Source organism: Pleurodeles waltl, chromosome 2_2 (assembly GCF_031143425.1).
Source record: "Pleurodeles waltl isolate 20211129_DDA chromosome 2_2, aPleWal1.hap1.20221129, whole genome shotgun sequence".
Taxonomy (NCBI): Eukaryota; Metazoa; Chordata; class Amphibia; order Caudata; family Salamandridae; genus Pleurodeles; species Pleurodeles waltl.
In genome coordinates, this window is record NC_090439.1 from 148,655,456 (window position 1) to 148,674,379 (window position 18,924).

The following is an 18,924-nucleotide window of genomic DNA, read 5'->3' on the forward strand; positions in this document are numbered from 1 at the left end:
ATCTATTTCACACTTTGTTACTAACCTGGTAGTTCCTTGTCACATCCTCATAGCTCAATTTCATATGCAGCTGGCAACATCCTGCGTTACAGAAACAACCAGTCCGCACGTGAATACGGTTGAGGCTAGCCAGCTTGTCAAACTGATGAAACAAAACAGAAAGAATGAGCCTTACAACCACGTTTGCACACCTGCTTCAACCACTCTGCATTTAAAGAAGTTATATCTTTATGTAATTAAATTGTGCAGTTCCTTGATCGGTTACCAGCAGTTTAAATTACATTACATTGATCCCATGCCTTTTATTGCAGCCCTCAAAAATCACAATGCAACACCACACTTCTTAAGAAAGGTACACCACTGACTTAAAAGAGGCATTTTTATACTCCAGAAAAACTCTCCCTTCTCTCGGACCACCTAATCCTTAACTCAACAAGCCTCCGCTTTTTACCAATACTGAGACAAACGAAGTCAGGACAATTACTCAGGTAATAGGGTGCAGTATAAGAATTGAGAAGCGGAAAACTTATCTGAAGTAATGCGGAGCACCGATTCGTGTCAATAAAAATATTTATTTTGCAAACAGCCCATAAAACAAACAGTTAATATATGCATTAATTCACGATAAGCATATGAATAAAGAGTGACACTATGGAATTTATAAATCCTGCCCACACTCATATACAGTGACCATAGTCAATGGTCTGTAGCCTAATTAATAAGATTAGCATGACTTAAAAATAGTGACTGTTACACGTATTAACATATATACAGTATTAAAGACAGGTAAATAATTAATGGCTGGTAGTTACAGCTGTTACTCCTCGATTTCCAATAAGCATTAAAATACACTACAACTGTTGGCTATAGCTAATAAATTATTTTAATAAAGTAGATAAACTCCATAGCACCAACCACAGATGGAAATGGTCTAAGGGTCTAAAATTGAGAAGGTTATGTATTGACATCTAGATAATCTTCCCGATATGAAGTGGAGAATCTTTTAATGAACCATATCAAAAAGACAGCATTCTACGCTAATCATTTTTTCATGTGGTTTGACAGTGCAGTTACCAGAAAGGCATATTGTTACATTCATTTGACATAAACATAAAGAGGGCTTTGGCACCCCCAGAAGAGTATGACTCTCTCACCTCATGCTATTTATTTACTGTTTAGTGTATCATTCTACCTTCTAGGAAGTTTTTAAATGGAATTGCATGACGGACTATTTTACAGATGAAAGTATGTTCAGGGCCGGATTACAACCTTGGCGGACGGGATACTCCGTCACGAACGTGACACATATCTCGCCCGCCGTATTTCAAGTTCCATTAGATCCTATGGAACTTGTAAAATGGCAGGAGGGATAGCCCTTACGTTTGTGATGGAGTTTTATCTGCCAAGGTCGTAATCAGGCCCTCAGTCATCTAACCGATGGTCATGCTCAGTTATAATATCCAAATTCAATCTATCCAGACAGCAATTTGTGCTTACTACTTTGATCCAGCATTGACTAGGTCAGTATTCCAGGCTTTGTTGTGATAAGCAGCATTTGTGCATTCAATCAATGTAAATTCAATTTGTGAAAGCCTGTGTTGACATGTATTGGCAGAAAAAACCCAGATCTGTTGGCTTTACAAAAGCATGTTTTTGTTTTGGGTCTCCTCATTGTACAATTCTGTCTACTCTCTGAATTAGGTTGGACATAAATGGAGTCAAATGTGTGCTTTATATTACAAGTACTCATATATAATCCTTTTGCTGACCCTCTCACTTATTTGTCGAGAGAGACAAAAACATAAAATGAGTAATTGCTATTGCGCAAGAAATCTGACACGTGCATTGTGGTAGACAGGACAAACTGGGTGGAGAAAAGATAAAGTAGTTGACCAAAGAGAGTGTTTCTAGCTAAAATTTTACATACGTAGAGACTGACTCATGAAGATATTGCTGGGATTTACTCTTGCAGTTCTCCTAAATTATACCAGGAATTCATTTATTCATGGCACAGCTTTGTGAATTAGGCCCTATGTTTGTACTTTAAATGGAAAACGTTGGTACTTATTCACAAAGATTTTGCATTGGGTATATATGCCTTATGCTTGTACTACTGTATGCCCTAAGAGGCTATGGTATGCCCAGATGTAGGTCCCTCGCTTGCTGCACCACTGGATTCAAGCTAGTCTTGTTGGTGAGGAGTGACACTCCGAAACCTATCCTAGGATGCTTGTTTCCAGTCCAGGGAGGTGTTGGCTTGGCAGTTCGGGCTGGACTGTTCCAATGGAGGGCAGGGCCAAAGCTGATTTGCATATAGTTGGGTCCAAACTGGGGTTACGTGGCGAGCAAAATAACAATGGATTAAACCCAGATCTTTGACTGGGGTTGAGTGTTTGAAAAGTTTCAACACTTCCTCCATCATTTTATTTTGTGGTGTTGCTTTATGCTTGTAATACTCCCTGCCTACTTTTGAATTCCAGGAGCAAACTAGAATTACACTAGGCTTACTCTTGGAATTCAGAATTAACCCTGAAGTTAACCCTGAAGTACTACAAAAGTAAGTCGCAGGACAAATCTTTGTGAATCAGGTATGTTAAATCTTGTTATGGTTATGATTATAGCTGGACTATTGATGGCATATCAAGTTCAGTCCTTACATTCTACAGGGATATGGAAAAATGAGTGCAAAAGATTATTTTAGTGGGGATGACAGTGTTGGTAGATTAATGACCCTAAAACACTGCTCTTTGCTCTGAAAAGTGCTGGTTACCTCCTTCTCCTGACAATAAGAGAGGATGAAATAGAGTAGCCACCAAATGATTTGTTGGACTTACCTATCACAGTACATTTTTCATTGGAAAGCTGATGGATTTGTGCATTTGTGAGGTCCAAATATAGAATCTGGAAGATCGGATGCCTGAATAAGTGATTTAGAAATCAATTTAAGATGGTTTATATTAATTATTATGGAGCTATTTTCCCTGGTATTATCCATTAGTTTTCAGAATTCCCTGTTAATGTTAGATTTCTTGGTGGTGCACTGTCAAATAAGACCAGAACTTGTTCTAATGAAAATCACCGTTTGGGTCGCAAGAATTGTGTCATCCATGTATAACACAGGAAATTGCAGAATTACTCAATAAAGGGACATCTGCAGCATCTCTACATAGAAAGGTGTCAGACATGAGAAAAAATATCAGTAAGCAAAATCTAAGGAATCACTCTTTATGTGGCATAATACCCCTCAAAATCGATAGGCTGTTATTAATTAAAGAGAAAACATTCCATCATGATACAAGCCAGACCCAATCATAGAACAGCATGGTGGTGATAAAGTTATACTGCAGTGCGCTAATACAAACTTTGAATAAGGTTTCTATCAATAAATATCTGAAAGAGGCTGGGCGTAAATTGACGTGATTGACAGAAAAAGCAGTTTACAGGCTAGTCCTAGAGCTATAATAAAATGTCACAAAATATTAAGACATTTAGGGCCATATTTATACTTTTCGACGCACAACTGCGGCAAAGCAGTTGTGCGTAAAAAAATTTAACGCCGGCTAACGCCATTCTGAAGCGCCATGCGGGCGCCGTATTTATTCAATGACGTTAGCCAGCGTTAGCCGGCGCTGCGGAGTGGTGTGCGTCCAAAAAAATGACACACACCAGGCAGCGCCGGCATAGGGGAAAATGGAGCTTGGCCGTCAAAAAATGGGGCAAGTCAGGCTGAGGCAAAATTATCGCCTCAACCCGATTTGCGCCATTTTTTTTTACTCCCAACCCCCATTGAAATGACTCCTGTCTTAGCAAAGACAGGAGTCATGCCCCCTTGCCCAATGGCCATGCCCAGGGGACTTTTGTCCCCTGGGCATGGTCATTGGGCATAGTGGCATGTAGGGGGGCACAAATCAGGCCCCCCTATGCCAAAAAAAAAATACTTACCTGAACTTACCTTAATGTCCCAGGGGTGGGTCCCTCCATCCTTGGGCGTCCTCCTGGGGTGGGCAAGGGTGGCAGGGGGTGTCCCTGGGGGCATGGGAGGGCACCTCTGGGCTCCTTCCGAGCCCACAGGTCCCTTAACGCCTGCCCTGAGCAGGCGTTAAAAAATGACGCTAACGCGGCTAGACGTCATTTTTTTGGACCCGCCCACTCCCGGGTGTCATTTTTGCCCGGGAGTGTAAATACATCGCACAGACCTGGGATTAATTTTTTAGACGGGAACGCCTAACTTGCATATCATTAACGCAAGGTAGGTGTCCACGCTAAAAAATGACGCAAACTCCAAGATCTTTGGCGCTAGACGGGTCTAACGCCAAAGTATAAATATGGGGTTAGTTTTGCGTCGGAACTGCGTAAAAAAAACGACGCAATTCCGGCGCAAACAGAGTAGAAATATGCCCCTTAGGATTAGACAACAGCATTCTTAAAAATTGTTAAAATGCATCACTAATGAGCCAGAGCTCAAAATACGAGCAATAAAGAATCAGAATGAATTTAACTGTACAGTAATGTACTTCTTACGCAAAATGTAAAGAGCAGAGTGTCATCCTTTGTTAACCCCAGAATGCAACCCTTTACAGAATAATACGGGAAATAAATGCTTGTAATAAAATGGACAGCAGCAATAGGAATGCAGCAGGATGGGGAAGAGATGTTTGATTCAACATTGTTTAATTACTGGACAAAGATAAATTCCAAACTGCATTAGTTGCATAAACAAACCAATATATGCAACAATTTTCATTCAGTACATGATGGGGTCTATCTAAAAAAGTAAACTTAGTTCAGTCTTAGACTTGTGAGCAACTTTACTACTTTTTGCTATTCGACATTTACAACTGTAAAGTTAATTTAAAGTGTACACTCACAATACCCACATAAATAGAGGGTGATGCCACTAGAAATGCCAAATATGACGGTGAATTTACAACCATTTTTGACATCCTACATTCTTAGTGGAGACCTCCGCAATCACGATGGTCCCTCTGTGGTAAACTATTCAGAAAATTATTAAAGTGTATTAAAGATAAACAAATGAGAAAATATGATTATGTTAAATATTTACTTTAATTCATTATATCTATTTATTTTTAATCTAAAAAAAGTCAGCACGATTAACTCAACATAAAGTTAAATTAAATAAAAGAAAACATATTTTATCATTCATTAAACATTATTAAAATAGTTTATAACATTAGTAAAATGCATTTTAATTGTATTAGTTAATATTAATGTTCTATTATTTTTTACATTTAAACAAGCTTAATAAAATATTTTAAGATAATATTCTGAGGAATCCAATCTATAAAAATCTGACACACACTTCAGCCAAGGAAAATGCAGGGAAGGATTTAACTACAAACTGGAGTTGACTGCCCTGAGCCTTAACTAGCAAAATGGATGGTTGACATCTGTGTTCACAAGGCCCTCATATTGATCCTACTGAATATCCCACCGTCTTGCAAATTTGCTCTAGGAATGTGGGCAGGCTAAAAGCCACTCTGGAATTTCCGGGTGTCACTGTTTCTGGAGGGCGCAGCATTCCATCCTATTGCAAGAGACGTGGGTGCAGGAAAATGCACCCTTGATTCGTTAAAGAAAATTTGACAACTAGGCAGTTAGGCAAACAGTTAAGGAATGTCCAAAAGGAGGCATGTCAATGTATATTTCATCTGACCTAAAAGTCAAGGCAACTCGGCTGGAAAGATCACACCCCTGGCTTCTAGCAATCAAACTGGAGTGCTGGTCCAAGAAAGCATTCCACACCTTAATAATCGTGAACATATAAATCAACTTGACTGCATCAGAAAAACATAAGGTCGAACAAAACCTGGAATCAATGCTCTTAGGACAGAAACAGGAATACAGTTTTGAAGGATTTATTTTATCAGGAGACTTCAATGAATACCTGCTGAATCCCATAGACATGGAACAGCTTATCCAAGAACAAGATCTCATCTGGCAGATTGCGGAGCATAGGCCACAGACAAACAAAAGTAGCAGCAAGATTGGAGCTTCCATTATTACGGCATGCACCAGCATGGGTCTAAAAGTCTGAAACAAAGGTTTTCATGAAGATCAACCCAGGCAAAAACATGAATGGGGGCTTGGGGAGAGTAAGAGCTTGCCCGGTCTCCCCCTGAGCATATTGGGCATGGATGGTGCAATCCACCTCGCGGACAAAGGGGATTGGCCATGGGTTGAGTTAGAGCAGGGTTTTGCTCTGACATATGTAGACTTGGCGGGGTTGGGGCAGCCTCTTTGGCCATGTCACACCCCAAGGAGTAAGGGCGTGGTTGTTTTTGTGCAAGGAGGTAGGCCCTAGTTTCAGTTTCAATTTTCTAGTCTCATTTTAAGTTTTGTAGTCTCAGTTTAAATTTCCCTAGTTTCGGTTTCAAAGTATTTGGGTTTCAGAACGATGGGAAAAGAAAACAAAGTGGTTGAGACTTTAAAAACGTTGATGGGGGAAGAGAGGGAGGATTTATTACAGGAGGGTGTTCTTGAACAGGTGTGGGCAGGCCTTAAAAGGCCTAGACGAGCATCTGCAGATGGGGTGGCTGCAGCAATAATGGCTTGTGCTTCGCCATCACGCAGCGGAAATAAATAAAAAAATGAAAGTGTGTCCCGCCGGCAGGCACGTGGCTCACCTATTTCTGAAGGGGGTCCAGTTACTCGCTTCAGCGAGGTTTATGTGCCGTCCTTGGAGTGTGGTGCTTGATTCAGCCATCGGCTGTTGTGCTGCACCGGTATGTCCGGGAGACAGCGTGTAGGAGGCAGGGGTCAGTCAGGACGGAGTGTGGTGCGCCCGGTGAGCCGCTTGGGGGCTTGTATTGCCGACACGCGTGCGTGCTATGATGTCTGCATTGTGATAGAGGAAGGACTTCTTCCTGGAGATGGTCAGGCAGGGATTTTGTCTGACCTGTTAGAGGAAAGTACCTAGGGCGTGCATACTAAGATGGCCGCCCGTGTTATCGGCTGAGCTGATTCTCATTTCGGACTCGGATAAAGGAAGTAAATTTACCTGCGCAGACAGACATGTCGGGAGTGGCATTTGCTATGCAGTTTCAGCAAAGACAAATGGTGGTTCATCCTGAAATGCAAGTTATACAGTACACCGTTTGGTTAGTCCTATGATGAATAAAACACAGAGATGGCATGTATAGCAGGAGAGAATGGTTCCATCTGATGTTTCAAGGCATTTTTGTTCAGTTCAGCATGCATTTGGGGTGATGTGAATAAAACTGATTGCCGGCAGGTACAGGTTGAGGAGGTTATTGTGCAGAATGAAGGTTTAGAGTCACAGCACAGGGCGGCTGAGTTAGCATAGAAGGGGTGTGACATTGCTATGAGGATTTGTGCCCGTGGGGTTTCAGCCCAGTAGATGTCAGCAGCGGAGAAGAGGTCCAGTTTTGTGGTACTGGTGAAGAATCTGTGGATTCAGGACACAGGCGAAGTATTGAGATGCCCCCGACCAGCCAGGGCGCTGATTTACAATTTGTTACACTTATTCCTATTCATGAAGAAAGTTTGGATTATGAGTATGAACAGGAGCTAGAAGAAGGTGAAATTTGGGAGGATAGGGAAACACAAAAAGGGAAGGGAGGTGCTAATTCTAGCAGGGAGAGAAGTGTTGGTGTTTTACTGGTTCCCGCACCCATGTAGTTCCAGTGCGATCGGACACGTGAAATGGATAGTCAAATTAATGCTGGTGGATCTCTTCAGAAAGGTGAGAACAAGAAGATTCTATTTTGTGGGCAGGGGAGTGGTAATACAAAAGTGGTTCACTTGGTTCCAGTAGGGGTGGGGAGAACTCTGGTGGTGGTGCCAGAAAAAGGTAAGGGGAGCTTGTTTGCTTGGGTTGTTGGAGAGGATCAGCAGTTAAAAGATATAAATGTTGCCACTGTCAAAAAGATGATGGTAAAGATGGTAAAGTGGACGTGAAAGAGGTGGATTCTCATATGGTAAGTGAAGGTAAGGATGTTGTGGTTGGGTTTAGTGTGAAAACTAAGAAATTACCATACATGGGTGCGTCGATACCTTTGAGGGCGCATCTTACCCAAGCTATGAAGGATAAAATATGCAAAGTTTAATTTGTGGATGTTTTTAAGTGATTGCATAGAGAGGTACAAGCGAATGAATGTTCTGAGGAGGAGGAATGGCAATTATCTAGGAGACAGAGAGTTCCCACTACAATTGAGAATTGGACATCAGCATTTAAAATTTTTGCTAGTGTTTATTGTGAGAAGCATCCTGAGCGATGTGATTCTCTTTTTAAGTACACGTATGTTGTGCCGCCGGCCCAAATGGATTATGGAGGTTATGGTTGGTTTAGATATGAGGAAGAATTTAGGGCTTGGATGGCAATATTTCCAGATAAGGAGTGGGGCGATATTGACAACGAGCTTTGGATGTAATGGTTAAGCACTTCAAAAACAGCCCCGGCAACTCATACAGCTAGTGGTCTTCTGGTCCTTATAAGCCCTTTCACGGTCACCCCACCCAAAGGGGGTCGGTAATTCATTTAGAGGGTCATTCCCCCAGAATGGTTTGTGCTGGTCATTTAACAGAGGATCATGCAAAAGATTACAGTACAAATTTAGACACGACTGCTCCCATTGTGGAGGTAAGCATCCCCTAGTTCGGTGCTTCAGGGGAATGCAGTGGGGTTGGCAGCTAAATGGAGGTAGGGGGGCGATAGAGGAAGGGGACAATTTCCACAATTTCCACAAGCGGTGGGAAAAGGGCTCTACTCCTATTAGATTGGAGATTTTGTTTTATTGCTACAGTTTTATCTGAAGAGAGAAGAGGTGAAGCTGTTATACCGGGGCTTTGCAGAATGTTTCAGGCTGTGTTATCAAGGTCCAAGAGTGCGCAGATGGGCAAAAAATTAGAAGTCAGCATGTGAAAGGCCTGATATTGTGAAGGGGAAATTGGTGAAGGAACTGAAGGCAGGCAGAATAGTGGGGCCTTTTGATTTTTGGCCTTTTTCTAATCTGACTATTTCACAATTAGGAGTGGTTGAGAAGAAACACCTGGGTGAGTTTCGATTGATTCATCACCTATCATGGCCTCTGGGGGAATAAGTCAATGTCTTAATTGCACATTAGGCTTCTATGGTCCATTATTTGTCAGTTGACGAAGTAATTCTCCTAGTTAAAAGGTGTGGTAGGAATGCGTTGATAGGTAAGCTGGATATTCAGGCTGCTTTTAGATTGTTGCCAGTCAATCCTGAGGATTTTTCATTGTTGAGTATGCAATTTGATAACATGATGTTTGTTGATAGAATATTAGCAATGGGTTGTTTGGTGTCTCAGTTGTTTTTTGCAGTGTTTTTTCAGCAGAAGACAGGTTTCAGAAATGTTACTCACTACTTAGATGATTTCTTTTTGGTGGGCAACACAGGTTCCAATGTATGTGCAACTGGTCTGGTGGGTTTTCATGACTGTATGAAGGAGATAGGGGTGCCTTTGACTTTTGAAAAGACAGAAGGTCCAGCTCCTACCATTACTCTTCTTGGGATTGAATTGGATTCAGAGAAGTTGGAAGTTCATTTACCGGTGGAAAAAGTGCAAAGATTGATTGCTTTGTTGGAGGAAGCAGTCTCCAAGGATAAGTTGGAGCTGCGCCACGTGCAGGCTTTGTTGGGCCATTTGAATTTCGCTTGCCGGGTTGTAAGAGCTGGGAGAGCCTTACGTGGATGACACAGTGTTGCAGTGAGAGCGGCAATTTTGCTGCATCATAGAATTCATCTTAAGGCTGCTATTAAAGGAGACTCAAGGATGTGGATCTGTTTTTTGAAGAGTTTCAATTGAGTGAGCATGCTGTCGGTGGATGAGGACTTATTGTATTGGAATGTTCACATTTTGTATGATGCTGCAGGTGCGCATGGTTTTGGTGTTTTTTGGGATGGACAGTGGCTCGAAGGCTGGAGGGCAGCACACCATAGCATTGCCTTTTTGGAGTTTTATCCTCTAGTAGTTGCTCTCGTTTTGTGGGGGAAATTCCTGAGGAACCGGCAAGTTGTTTTTAATGTTGATAACCAGACTGTGGTGTATCTGGTCAATTCTCAAAAAGCGAAGGATTGGAAAATTTTGAGGTTATTACAGGTGTTCCTGCTTTATTGTTTGAAATTTAATATTTTGCTCACGGCTTGTTATGTGCCTGGAGTGAATAATGACATGATGCGCTATCTTGTTTGCAGTGGCAGAGATTCCGTGGACTAGCGCCGGGAGCGGATTTGATGAAGACGCCAATGCCAGTGGAGCTTTGCGATCTAGGAATGTGAGAATATTACATTTGGTTCGTCAATCTATTGCTCCTTCAACCTTGAGGTCTTATGACAGGGCTTGTACTGAGTTTATTAAGTCAGGGTCAGTAAGAAGAATAGAGGTTTCCTATGTGTTTTGGTTTAGAAGGGATGATGCAATTCGTTTCATAACAACTCAAATAGATAAGGGCCTCACAGCAGTAACCATATCAGGTAAACTTGCGGGTGTGCCACTTTTTGGTACGTATTTTCGGGGCTATGGTCCTATGGAAGGGGAAACTTGTAGGAGGTTGGTGGCTGGTTGGGGAGGGAAGGGGGTGTGCGGTTGGCTTGTAGGCTTCCCATTTCTAGGTTTATGCTGCAAGACATTTTTTGTGTACTGGATCAGGTTTGTTACTCTGATTGTGAGGTAGCTTTGTTATCTTTGTGTATGTCATGGTTATACCATGGGGATTTTTGAGTTTCTGAGCCACTAGGCAATAGGGGTTTTAGCAGTATATGGGGTTCACAGGTAAGTTGGGTCCACAGGGGTTTGATTCTGTGGTTGTTTTCATCTATAACAGATCAAATTTCTAAGGGTAAGGAAGCATTGTTGAAATCTACAGCCAAGCCAGTTTGTCCATTGCATTGTTTTTTCATCAGCATTTCTGCCTCCAGAAAGTGACTATATTTTTGTTCATAAGGATGGTTAATTTCTAAATTCTTTTCAGTTGTTCACAGAATGTATATGGTACGCATTATTTTTGTATTGGAGTGGCTAACAGATGCTATTAGAGAAGGTAGGAGTGACCAGTGTATAATAGAGGCGGGGCGTTGGAAGTCCCAATGTTTTAAGACATACATTAGGGTGGGGTATCCTGAAGTGTGATATTTTGTTTGTCATCATATTTCTTTGGGTAATTTTGTTTTTTCGTTTCAGGTTGTGTTGCCCGTCGGCAGTCCGAAGGCTTCTCGGTGTGGATCGTTGGGCATTTATTAATCCGTTGAGCGGCTAAACAAGCGGATTCACGGCCTTTTGGGAGACAATTGGGTTTCAATGGTGCAAAGGTTAAGGTTTCTTAGGTAGGAAAGAGCGGAATGAGGAGGGGTGAGCTGACAGCTATTCTTTCAGCAAGTTTAGCAAATGGGTTTTGTCCAGATTTGTTAGTTTTGCATTTGGGCGAAAATGACTTGATGTAGTTGTCAGGGATAGGTCTTTTGAAAGCTATGAAATTGGATTTGGTTAGGTTGAATACTAGTTGGTCAGGCACCCATATCTTATGGACGGAACTTGTTCCAAGGAGATTTTGGAGAGGTGCTCAGAATTTTGAGGGGATTGAGAAGCAGCGGAAAAAGATCAATAAAGAAATGAGCAATTTCTGTAGGCAACGGGGGTATTTCTGTGTTGCAACATTCTGAAATTCTGCATACAGATGCATCATTTTACAGGCAGGATGGTGTGCATCTTTCGTTTTTGGGGAATGAGTTTTACATCTTAGAATTGAGGATTAAGGTTGCAGAGTTGCTAGGTGAAAGTTTGTGAGATCAATGATTCTTTAGGTGTTGTGGATGGGGCAGGTAAACACCTTTGGGTTTCCCTGGGTGGCGAGAGGAGAGATATTTCAGTGGTTGGGAGGGGGTATGGAAACACCATGATGAGAGGGCAAGGATATTGAGAAGGTCCAAAGGAATGGAGGGGCACGGGGAACAACATGAAGAGGACATTAGGGCACACGGGTACTGGTTTTGGGTCAAGATGATATGGGAAAGGACAATTGATTTTATTAGGGGGTGAGGGTGGGGTTAGGTGGTTTGTTATGTATTAGTGAGGTCATGAATTAGTTTTGTTGGCTTTATGCCAAGGTTGTTTTTAGTGTTACCAGACCTGTTCTATTAAAGAGGCCTTTTACTCCTTATTTACTTGTAGTATTTTTATTGTGCCGTCTTCGCCCGATCACCAACAAGGGAATCTCTATAATCGCACCATGGCTTCATTCAGCCTATTTGACCGGATTATCTCCTTCAAAATAGAACTAAGACTTGAAAGCGGTCACTGCCAACAGTTAGCTGAATTAAGCACAATGATATGGTTTCATCCTGAAGCAAACCTGCTATTTTTCCCACCAACCTCTGAAACAGTAAGAAAGCTAAATGGAAAGGGTACATGCAAGATAAAATAGTTATGGGCTGTGTTATCTTTTCCATGAAACCTACACGAGGCCGTAATCCCATTCAAAGATGGGATCACATAATTGGCACGTTGCTACATATTTATTCAAACTTGCAGTGGTAAAAAGGTAATTAATCTAGTCCAATGAAAATAAAGTCATAATAATATACCTGGGCCTTGATAATTGCTAACAACAAATTGATCCCCCTAAAATGAACATTAAAGAAGTCTTCTGCCAATCACTTGCAGACAGCAAAATTAAGACAAGCAAGGTCGTCCCATAAAAAGGAGCTAAGAGGAGGTACAATGAAAAACTGCGGGTGAAAGTTCTGAACGATTCCGAGTACAAATAATTAAGCCTATTCTGATAAAACTATAATCTATCTGGAAAGGGGCCCCTACACAGCCAACAATTCCATCTTTTACAGAGCAAAGCTGGGCCAAGCAGCTCTCATCCCACTACACCACTCGCACAAGAGAACTGGAGGAATTAAACACATTGCCAGTGCTAGATCAGGGTGACAGCTACCAGCTAACCATCTCTACAAACAGCTTAGAGAGGTTAATACTAAAAAGTAAAATGGAAGGGTCCCGGCAAGCTGGTCAAACTTTTTTACACCTCTCTTAAGTATAAGCTTGTCAACAGACAGATTCTCAACTCTTGGCATGGTGCAATTTTACATCCTATAGCAAGCTGGTACCAAAAATGACCCAGAAAATTACCACCTGATTGCCCTACTTGAAAATGAGGCAAAAAACTATGCTGGCTTTTTGCTGCAGGAATTGAATAACTAGGCAGAAGCGCATCAGCTAATTCCATACAACAAGCCTGTCTTTCGGCCTGGAATGGCACAGTCACAAATCAAACCACACTAGCCCTCCTAGGCCCAGAACCAAAAAGATTATTACACAGCTGTTTTGTGAACCTGAAGATTGCCTTTGATCATATAGACAGGACAAAGCTTTGGTCCACAGTTGCCAACTGGGGGATCCTAGGGAAGCTACTGAAGACCATTCAACTTCTCCACACAGAACATATGTAACATATGGAACAAGGCTCTCCCTCAAGAGTTCAAAAACAAGTCTCAAGCAGGAACGTGTGCATGCCCCTACATTTTTCAACCTTTTCTTGGCAGACCTTTCCCCAGAAATGAATCAGCTAAACACCAATGTGCCCAAAATAGGTGGACAACAACTGCCAGCATGTTTTGCACTGATGACATTGTTCTTTCTCAGTCGAACAAAGGTGGGATTACAGAAGGTGCTACACAAGTTACTCTTATACAATCAGGGCAATAACTTGCAAATATACTTTATCAAAACAAAAGTACTAACCTTTAGTGAAAATTTTAAACCAGTGGCACCCTAAGGTCTAAATAATAATAATCTGACCAAAGACAGTGATTATATATACCTATAGATTACGTTTGACACGAAAAGCACTTACTAGCAGCACAGAGAGCAAATCGAACTCAAAGCTGGTTCCCTTCTTGTTGCCTTCTCTTCTCGACAGAAAAGGGTAGAAGGCTTCATTTCCTGCCAATAATTAAGGTATTCAAAGCAAAATGTATGCCAACCATTGCATACAGCAGTGAAGCACTCCATGGCCGTGATTACAAACACTGTAATTCCACCTGTATAGCAGGTTGCTTTTGTGACTTCCTCGTAATGCCTCTCCTCCCCAAATAAGGTTGGACTTTGGACTTGTAAAACAAAACTATGCACGACAAGCAGCCTTTTTCAAACTCTGCCACAGAATGAGAGTGGTTCTATGACAGAACCACGCATGGCAAAATCATGCATGGCTTAACATCGTAGTCGGAACCACAAACTCTTCTTTACCACGGACACCCTCTACCACGCATGCCTTTACAACAAATTTCATTGTAAAAGCATGTTTATTTAAGGTACATGTGTTAACGTCATGCATGGTTGTGTTATACAACTCCCTGACCCCCACACCCCTGCCCTAGATCCTAAAACCCACCCTGTCCAAAAAACTACCCTTACTCCCTGACCTGCCCTAAACCCTAAAAGCTACCCTGCCCTGTCCTAATACCTACCCCCGCCTGACCTAAGAACTACCCGACCCTCCCCACCTTCGCCTTAAACCCTAATACCTACCTGGTCCTAAAAACTACCCCACCCTGTCTGAAAAACTACCCTGCTCCACCACCCCTGCCCTAAAACCCACACCACCCTGTCCTAAAAATGACCACAACCCTGACCCCCAACCCCCACCCAAAACCATAAAACCTAACCTGTCCTAAAAATCTCCCAACCCACCCCAGCCCCACTTATCCAGCTGCCGCGTTCCTCTCCCAGCTGCTCCTGCTGTGTGCCTGAACTACGCATATGCATGGTGCCTTAACCACGCATTTGCGTGGTTCAGGCACATGCGTGGTTCAGTCAAGCATGGTAACGCTATGCGTTGCTTAGTCTGCATAGAAAAAGCCGTTTCCTACTGAAAGTGGCCAAAGAGAACACTCTTGACCACAGACTATGAATCAAACTCTCAAACAACACATGTCAGTGACCTCCACTGGGATAAACTACACTCCTCTTTATCCAAGCTATTGGCCCAGAAATTCCAGAGCAAGTGCTGGTTCCAACTGAAACACTGTTTCAATACTTTGGGAGTATGCTCTTGTTGGCATGTTTTAATCGGTCAAAACCAAGTGTAAATGCACAGACAATAGAATGTCTTTCTCAAGTTGCAAAAAATCTGTCTGCAAAAAACATAGGGGGTCATTCTAACCCTGGCGGTCGGCGAACGCCAGGGCTAAAATGACGGAAGCACCGCCAACAGGCTGGCGGTGCTTCCTGGCCAATTCTGACCGCGGCGGTAAAGCCGCGGTCAGAAAACCGGGTCCGCGGTTTTCTGCCGGAATTCCCCCGGTTGGCCAAATCCTCCATGGCGGCGCTGCAAGCAGCGCCGCCATGGGGATTCCGACCCCCTTCCCGCCAGCCTGTTCCTGGTGGTTTTTACCGCCAGGAACAGGATGGCGGGAACGGGTGTCGTGGGGTGTCGTGGGGTGTCGTGGGGCCCCAGCATGATTTTCACTGTCTGCACCCGTCGCACCCCTCCATTCGGAGCCGGCTTCTGTGGTGCAGGGCCTTTAACGCTGGGCCGGCGGGCGCTCCCTTGGCGGGCGCCCGCCGGCCCAGCGGGAAAGTCTGAATGGCCTTTGCGGTCAATTGGCGGTTTCCGCTTGGCGGGCGGCGCCCGCCGCCCGCCAATATTGGAATGACCCCCATAGTCATAGGAATCAACTCATCCAGATGATCTCAACTGCACTATTCTCCTTGAATGAATTTTATAAACAATCATGCACTTTATGTACACTGTGTCCGACCAGCCTTTGACATTGAGACTGTATATTCATATGATTGACTCAATTTAATAGTCTATCATATTTAATAACTTTTATCAGTGTATTTTATGCAATGGATTTTATTAGCTAAGCATATCAGAAAATTTGAAATTTGAAGATAATAATTATATTTGATTTATATACTTTTGTTTTACAATTAAAGACAATTTATTTATATTTTGAATAGATATAATTACATTTATTTTAACTTTACTTCCTATGGTGCAAGTGTTTGGCAATGTGTGGTGCTGGAGATACTCCAGCTCTGAGCTGGAGTACATTTATAACAGTTTTTAGCCCTTTTTAGCTGTAACAGCTATTGAATGGCAGTTTGTGAAATACAATGGGCTTACTCTTTTGTGTGTGGATATTTGCCCCTCTCTCCCTAAACCGTACTTTATTCCTCCCTTAAGCCCTCCCAGATAGTAGTAACTGCTCCCCATTTTCCAGCCACTGCCCTCTGTCCCTTTCTCATTTACTACTAAAATGTATACTTATGTGCACAGAGACTTCCACAGACAAGGCGGGGATCTGGACACATAAAAAACAAGAGAGGTAAAGTTAGTTCCCCCATGTTACCATGTACTTTGAGGAAGAAACACCTGAACAAATAACTTTGCTCAAGAGTAGGACCACAGTCTAACTCTTTAGCAACTCTCTTTAGCAAAACTCTTTAGCAACAGAGATGGGCAGCCCACCAGTGCCCAGAAACCAGTGTCTTGCTTTGGGTAAGAAAATAGAGTACAAGAACATTTCCTAACTGGTTATAATTTGTCTAGTCCTGATACAAACATACAGTAGACATAATGTGATCCTAACACCCCTAAGGAAATCAGGGAGGCTGCAACTCTTTTTGGAGCCTGCTTTCCTTAAAGCTGAAGAATATCTACTGTGATATTCACTGGTATTAAGCAGATAACCCCTAGATTTGAGTGCACATTTACATCTCAATCATTCATTCTGTGAACTAGTACTATTGTTTCTGAATATAGCCTTCCCCTTTAAGCCAAATATTCAAGTTTGCCTTCCTACTCCAAGGAACACTGTGTAAAAGTAGAGATGAAGGGACCTGTGAACAATTCCCTAGTGCTTACATAGCCTTTTTCCGATGAACTGGTTAACACATTGATAACATTTTGAGTAAGTCAATGTCTTATCACTAGGGTGGGTGTAGATATATTTTCTGCTAGCTATTTCACATCTACAGGCTTAGTATATTTAAGTAAATATAACATATTTTATTTTTACTAATGAACCAACTAATGAGCAATCGACTAAACAATCTAATTGATTGTACACTATTTACATTTTACTGGATCTAAGTTTCTACCCTCATGTCTAACTTTGAACAGTAAGTCTTGACTATTTGACCTTTCGGTCCCATTAGAGTGAAATTCCTAAAAGGACGTAATCAGAAATTTTGAGAGGTCGTAGTTGTTTTGTGTACTTCAAGGAACAACATGCAAAACTTGCTGGAGGAATTTCCCAAATTGGACCTTACCTCGATAGACCAAGATGAACTGGCCTGACAACAAGGGTCAGCAATGTTAATCTAAGAGAGATTTAAAGTGATATTTTCATCAACCTAAGCTACATAGGCTAAACATTCTGAGCTCAAGAATCTAGGGTAAGATGAACCATTGATTCAAAGGACAACATACAGTGTTCCTCAACAGTTCTCCTTCTCTACTCTGCTAGTCAATATTTATATGCTCCTGTTTCCAGGTATACTTTAATGTCATCAGTTCTGTTACACTTACGTCAATGAAACACCAATTCACATCCAATGAGGAGACCAATATTATTGGATACTTAGACCACACACATCACTGGATGAAAAAAACGGAACATAATGTAAACAGAAATCACTATTGTAGAATGGCCTTTCTTCGCCTCACTTCCCTTCACATGGTCCTACAAACAGTGAGCTCCCCACTTATATAGTATGGCATCTAAATGCCTTTTTTTTTTTTTTACAGAAGTGCTATTGCACTCCAAATTAACATAATTGTCATGGATGTCAATCTCTGCTTGCCATTTCTTAGGGGAATTCTCCCTTTTTGCAAACCAGACACTAGAGTCTCAATTGCAAGCCATATGCAAAATACCATCCCTTTCCCACATACCAACTGTGCAGGGAGAAACTTCATGATTATGGGTTTACTTCACACAATTGTTATTTAGCGCATGAACGACAGCTAGGTAATGGTATAAAACTCATATAACTAGCGGGTCAAATATAAAATAAATACAAAGTAATTGCTATGCATAGGAATCACAGTGATTTTGCTATGGCTTATTAAGATGAGTTGATTGCAGGAGTAAGAAAGGAGTACTACAAGAGTAAGTCACATTTACTTTCAGCAATCTTTTCGTGAGTCAGATTTTAAACATGTTCAGAAGAGTGACCTTAAGATGGGTATGGCAGTGAAGTGTACCTGAGTATAGCCAATTATGTCTCCGTTTTCATCCTGTAGATTAAAATTAATTACTGGTCCTTGAACATCAACACTCTTGAACTGTTGACTGCCGTAAATCCGAAGTACTGGTGTTCCATTGGCATACTGTAAAGCAGACAGAACTTTGTAGGCATAGCAACCCAAAGAAAATGTGTGCTCCTGGATCTTCCTCATTCCACCTGTGGGAGAAAAACAAAGTTTTACTAAGTAAGTATCATGCAGGATAACCATTCCACACCCAGCGACTCACATCTAACAACACCTGCAGCAATAAGATAAAACAGTATACATATAGCCATGAGCATATACACACACTTAAACATAGAGTACAAACCCTTCCGGATTAAGAATTAAAACAGGCTAGCTCCTCCAGGTGTAGTGTTAGGCCAGGACAATGCCAAGTGGACAAATAGTATGCCACCTGTAGGGGGAAGTACATCCCTTACAAAACAGAAAACATGTTCAATTGCCTGTGTGAGAAGTGAAAAATATCACTTCAACCATGGCAGCAGATCTCTGTTCACTAAAGCTCAGAGTTACTCTCTATTATACATATGCTTTTTGGGTATTATTTCACCATATGTCATAGCATAACACTCAGTCATGTCAAGTGTAGGCCTTACTCCACTACAACGTGTTGGAAGAAGGAACAGACACTTTGCACAACCGCAACAT

The 18,924-nt window shown here is 41.9% G+C and overlaps 1 protein-coding gene across 1 annotated transcript in view; it reads right to left on the minus strand.

Annotated features, from left to right (window-relative positions):
* The window catches only part of LOC138280770 (molybdenum cofactor sulfurase-like), a 566,269-nt gene that overhangs the window by 221,761 nt on the left and 325,584 nt on the right, over positions 1–18,924 (minus strand). Inside the window, exons 6-7 of the mRNA XM_069219519.1 lie at positions 18,229–18,428; positions 26–142 (exon numbers count right to left, since the gene is read on the minus strand). Of these exons, the coding sequence (XP_069075620.1) occupies positions 26–142; positions 18,229–18,428 (317 nt within the window). The remainder of the gene's footprint in view (positions 1–25; positions 143–18,228; positions 18,429–18,924) is intronic.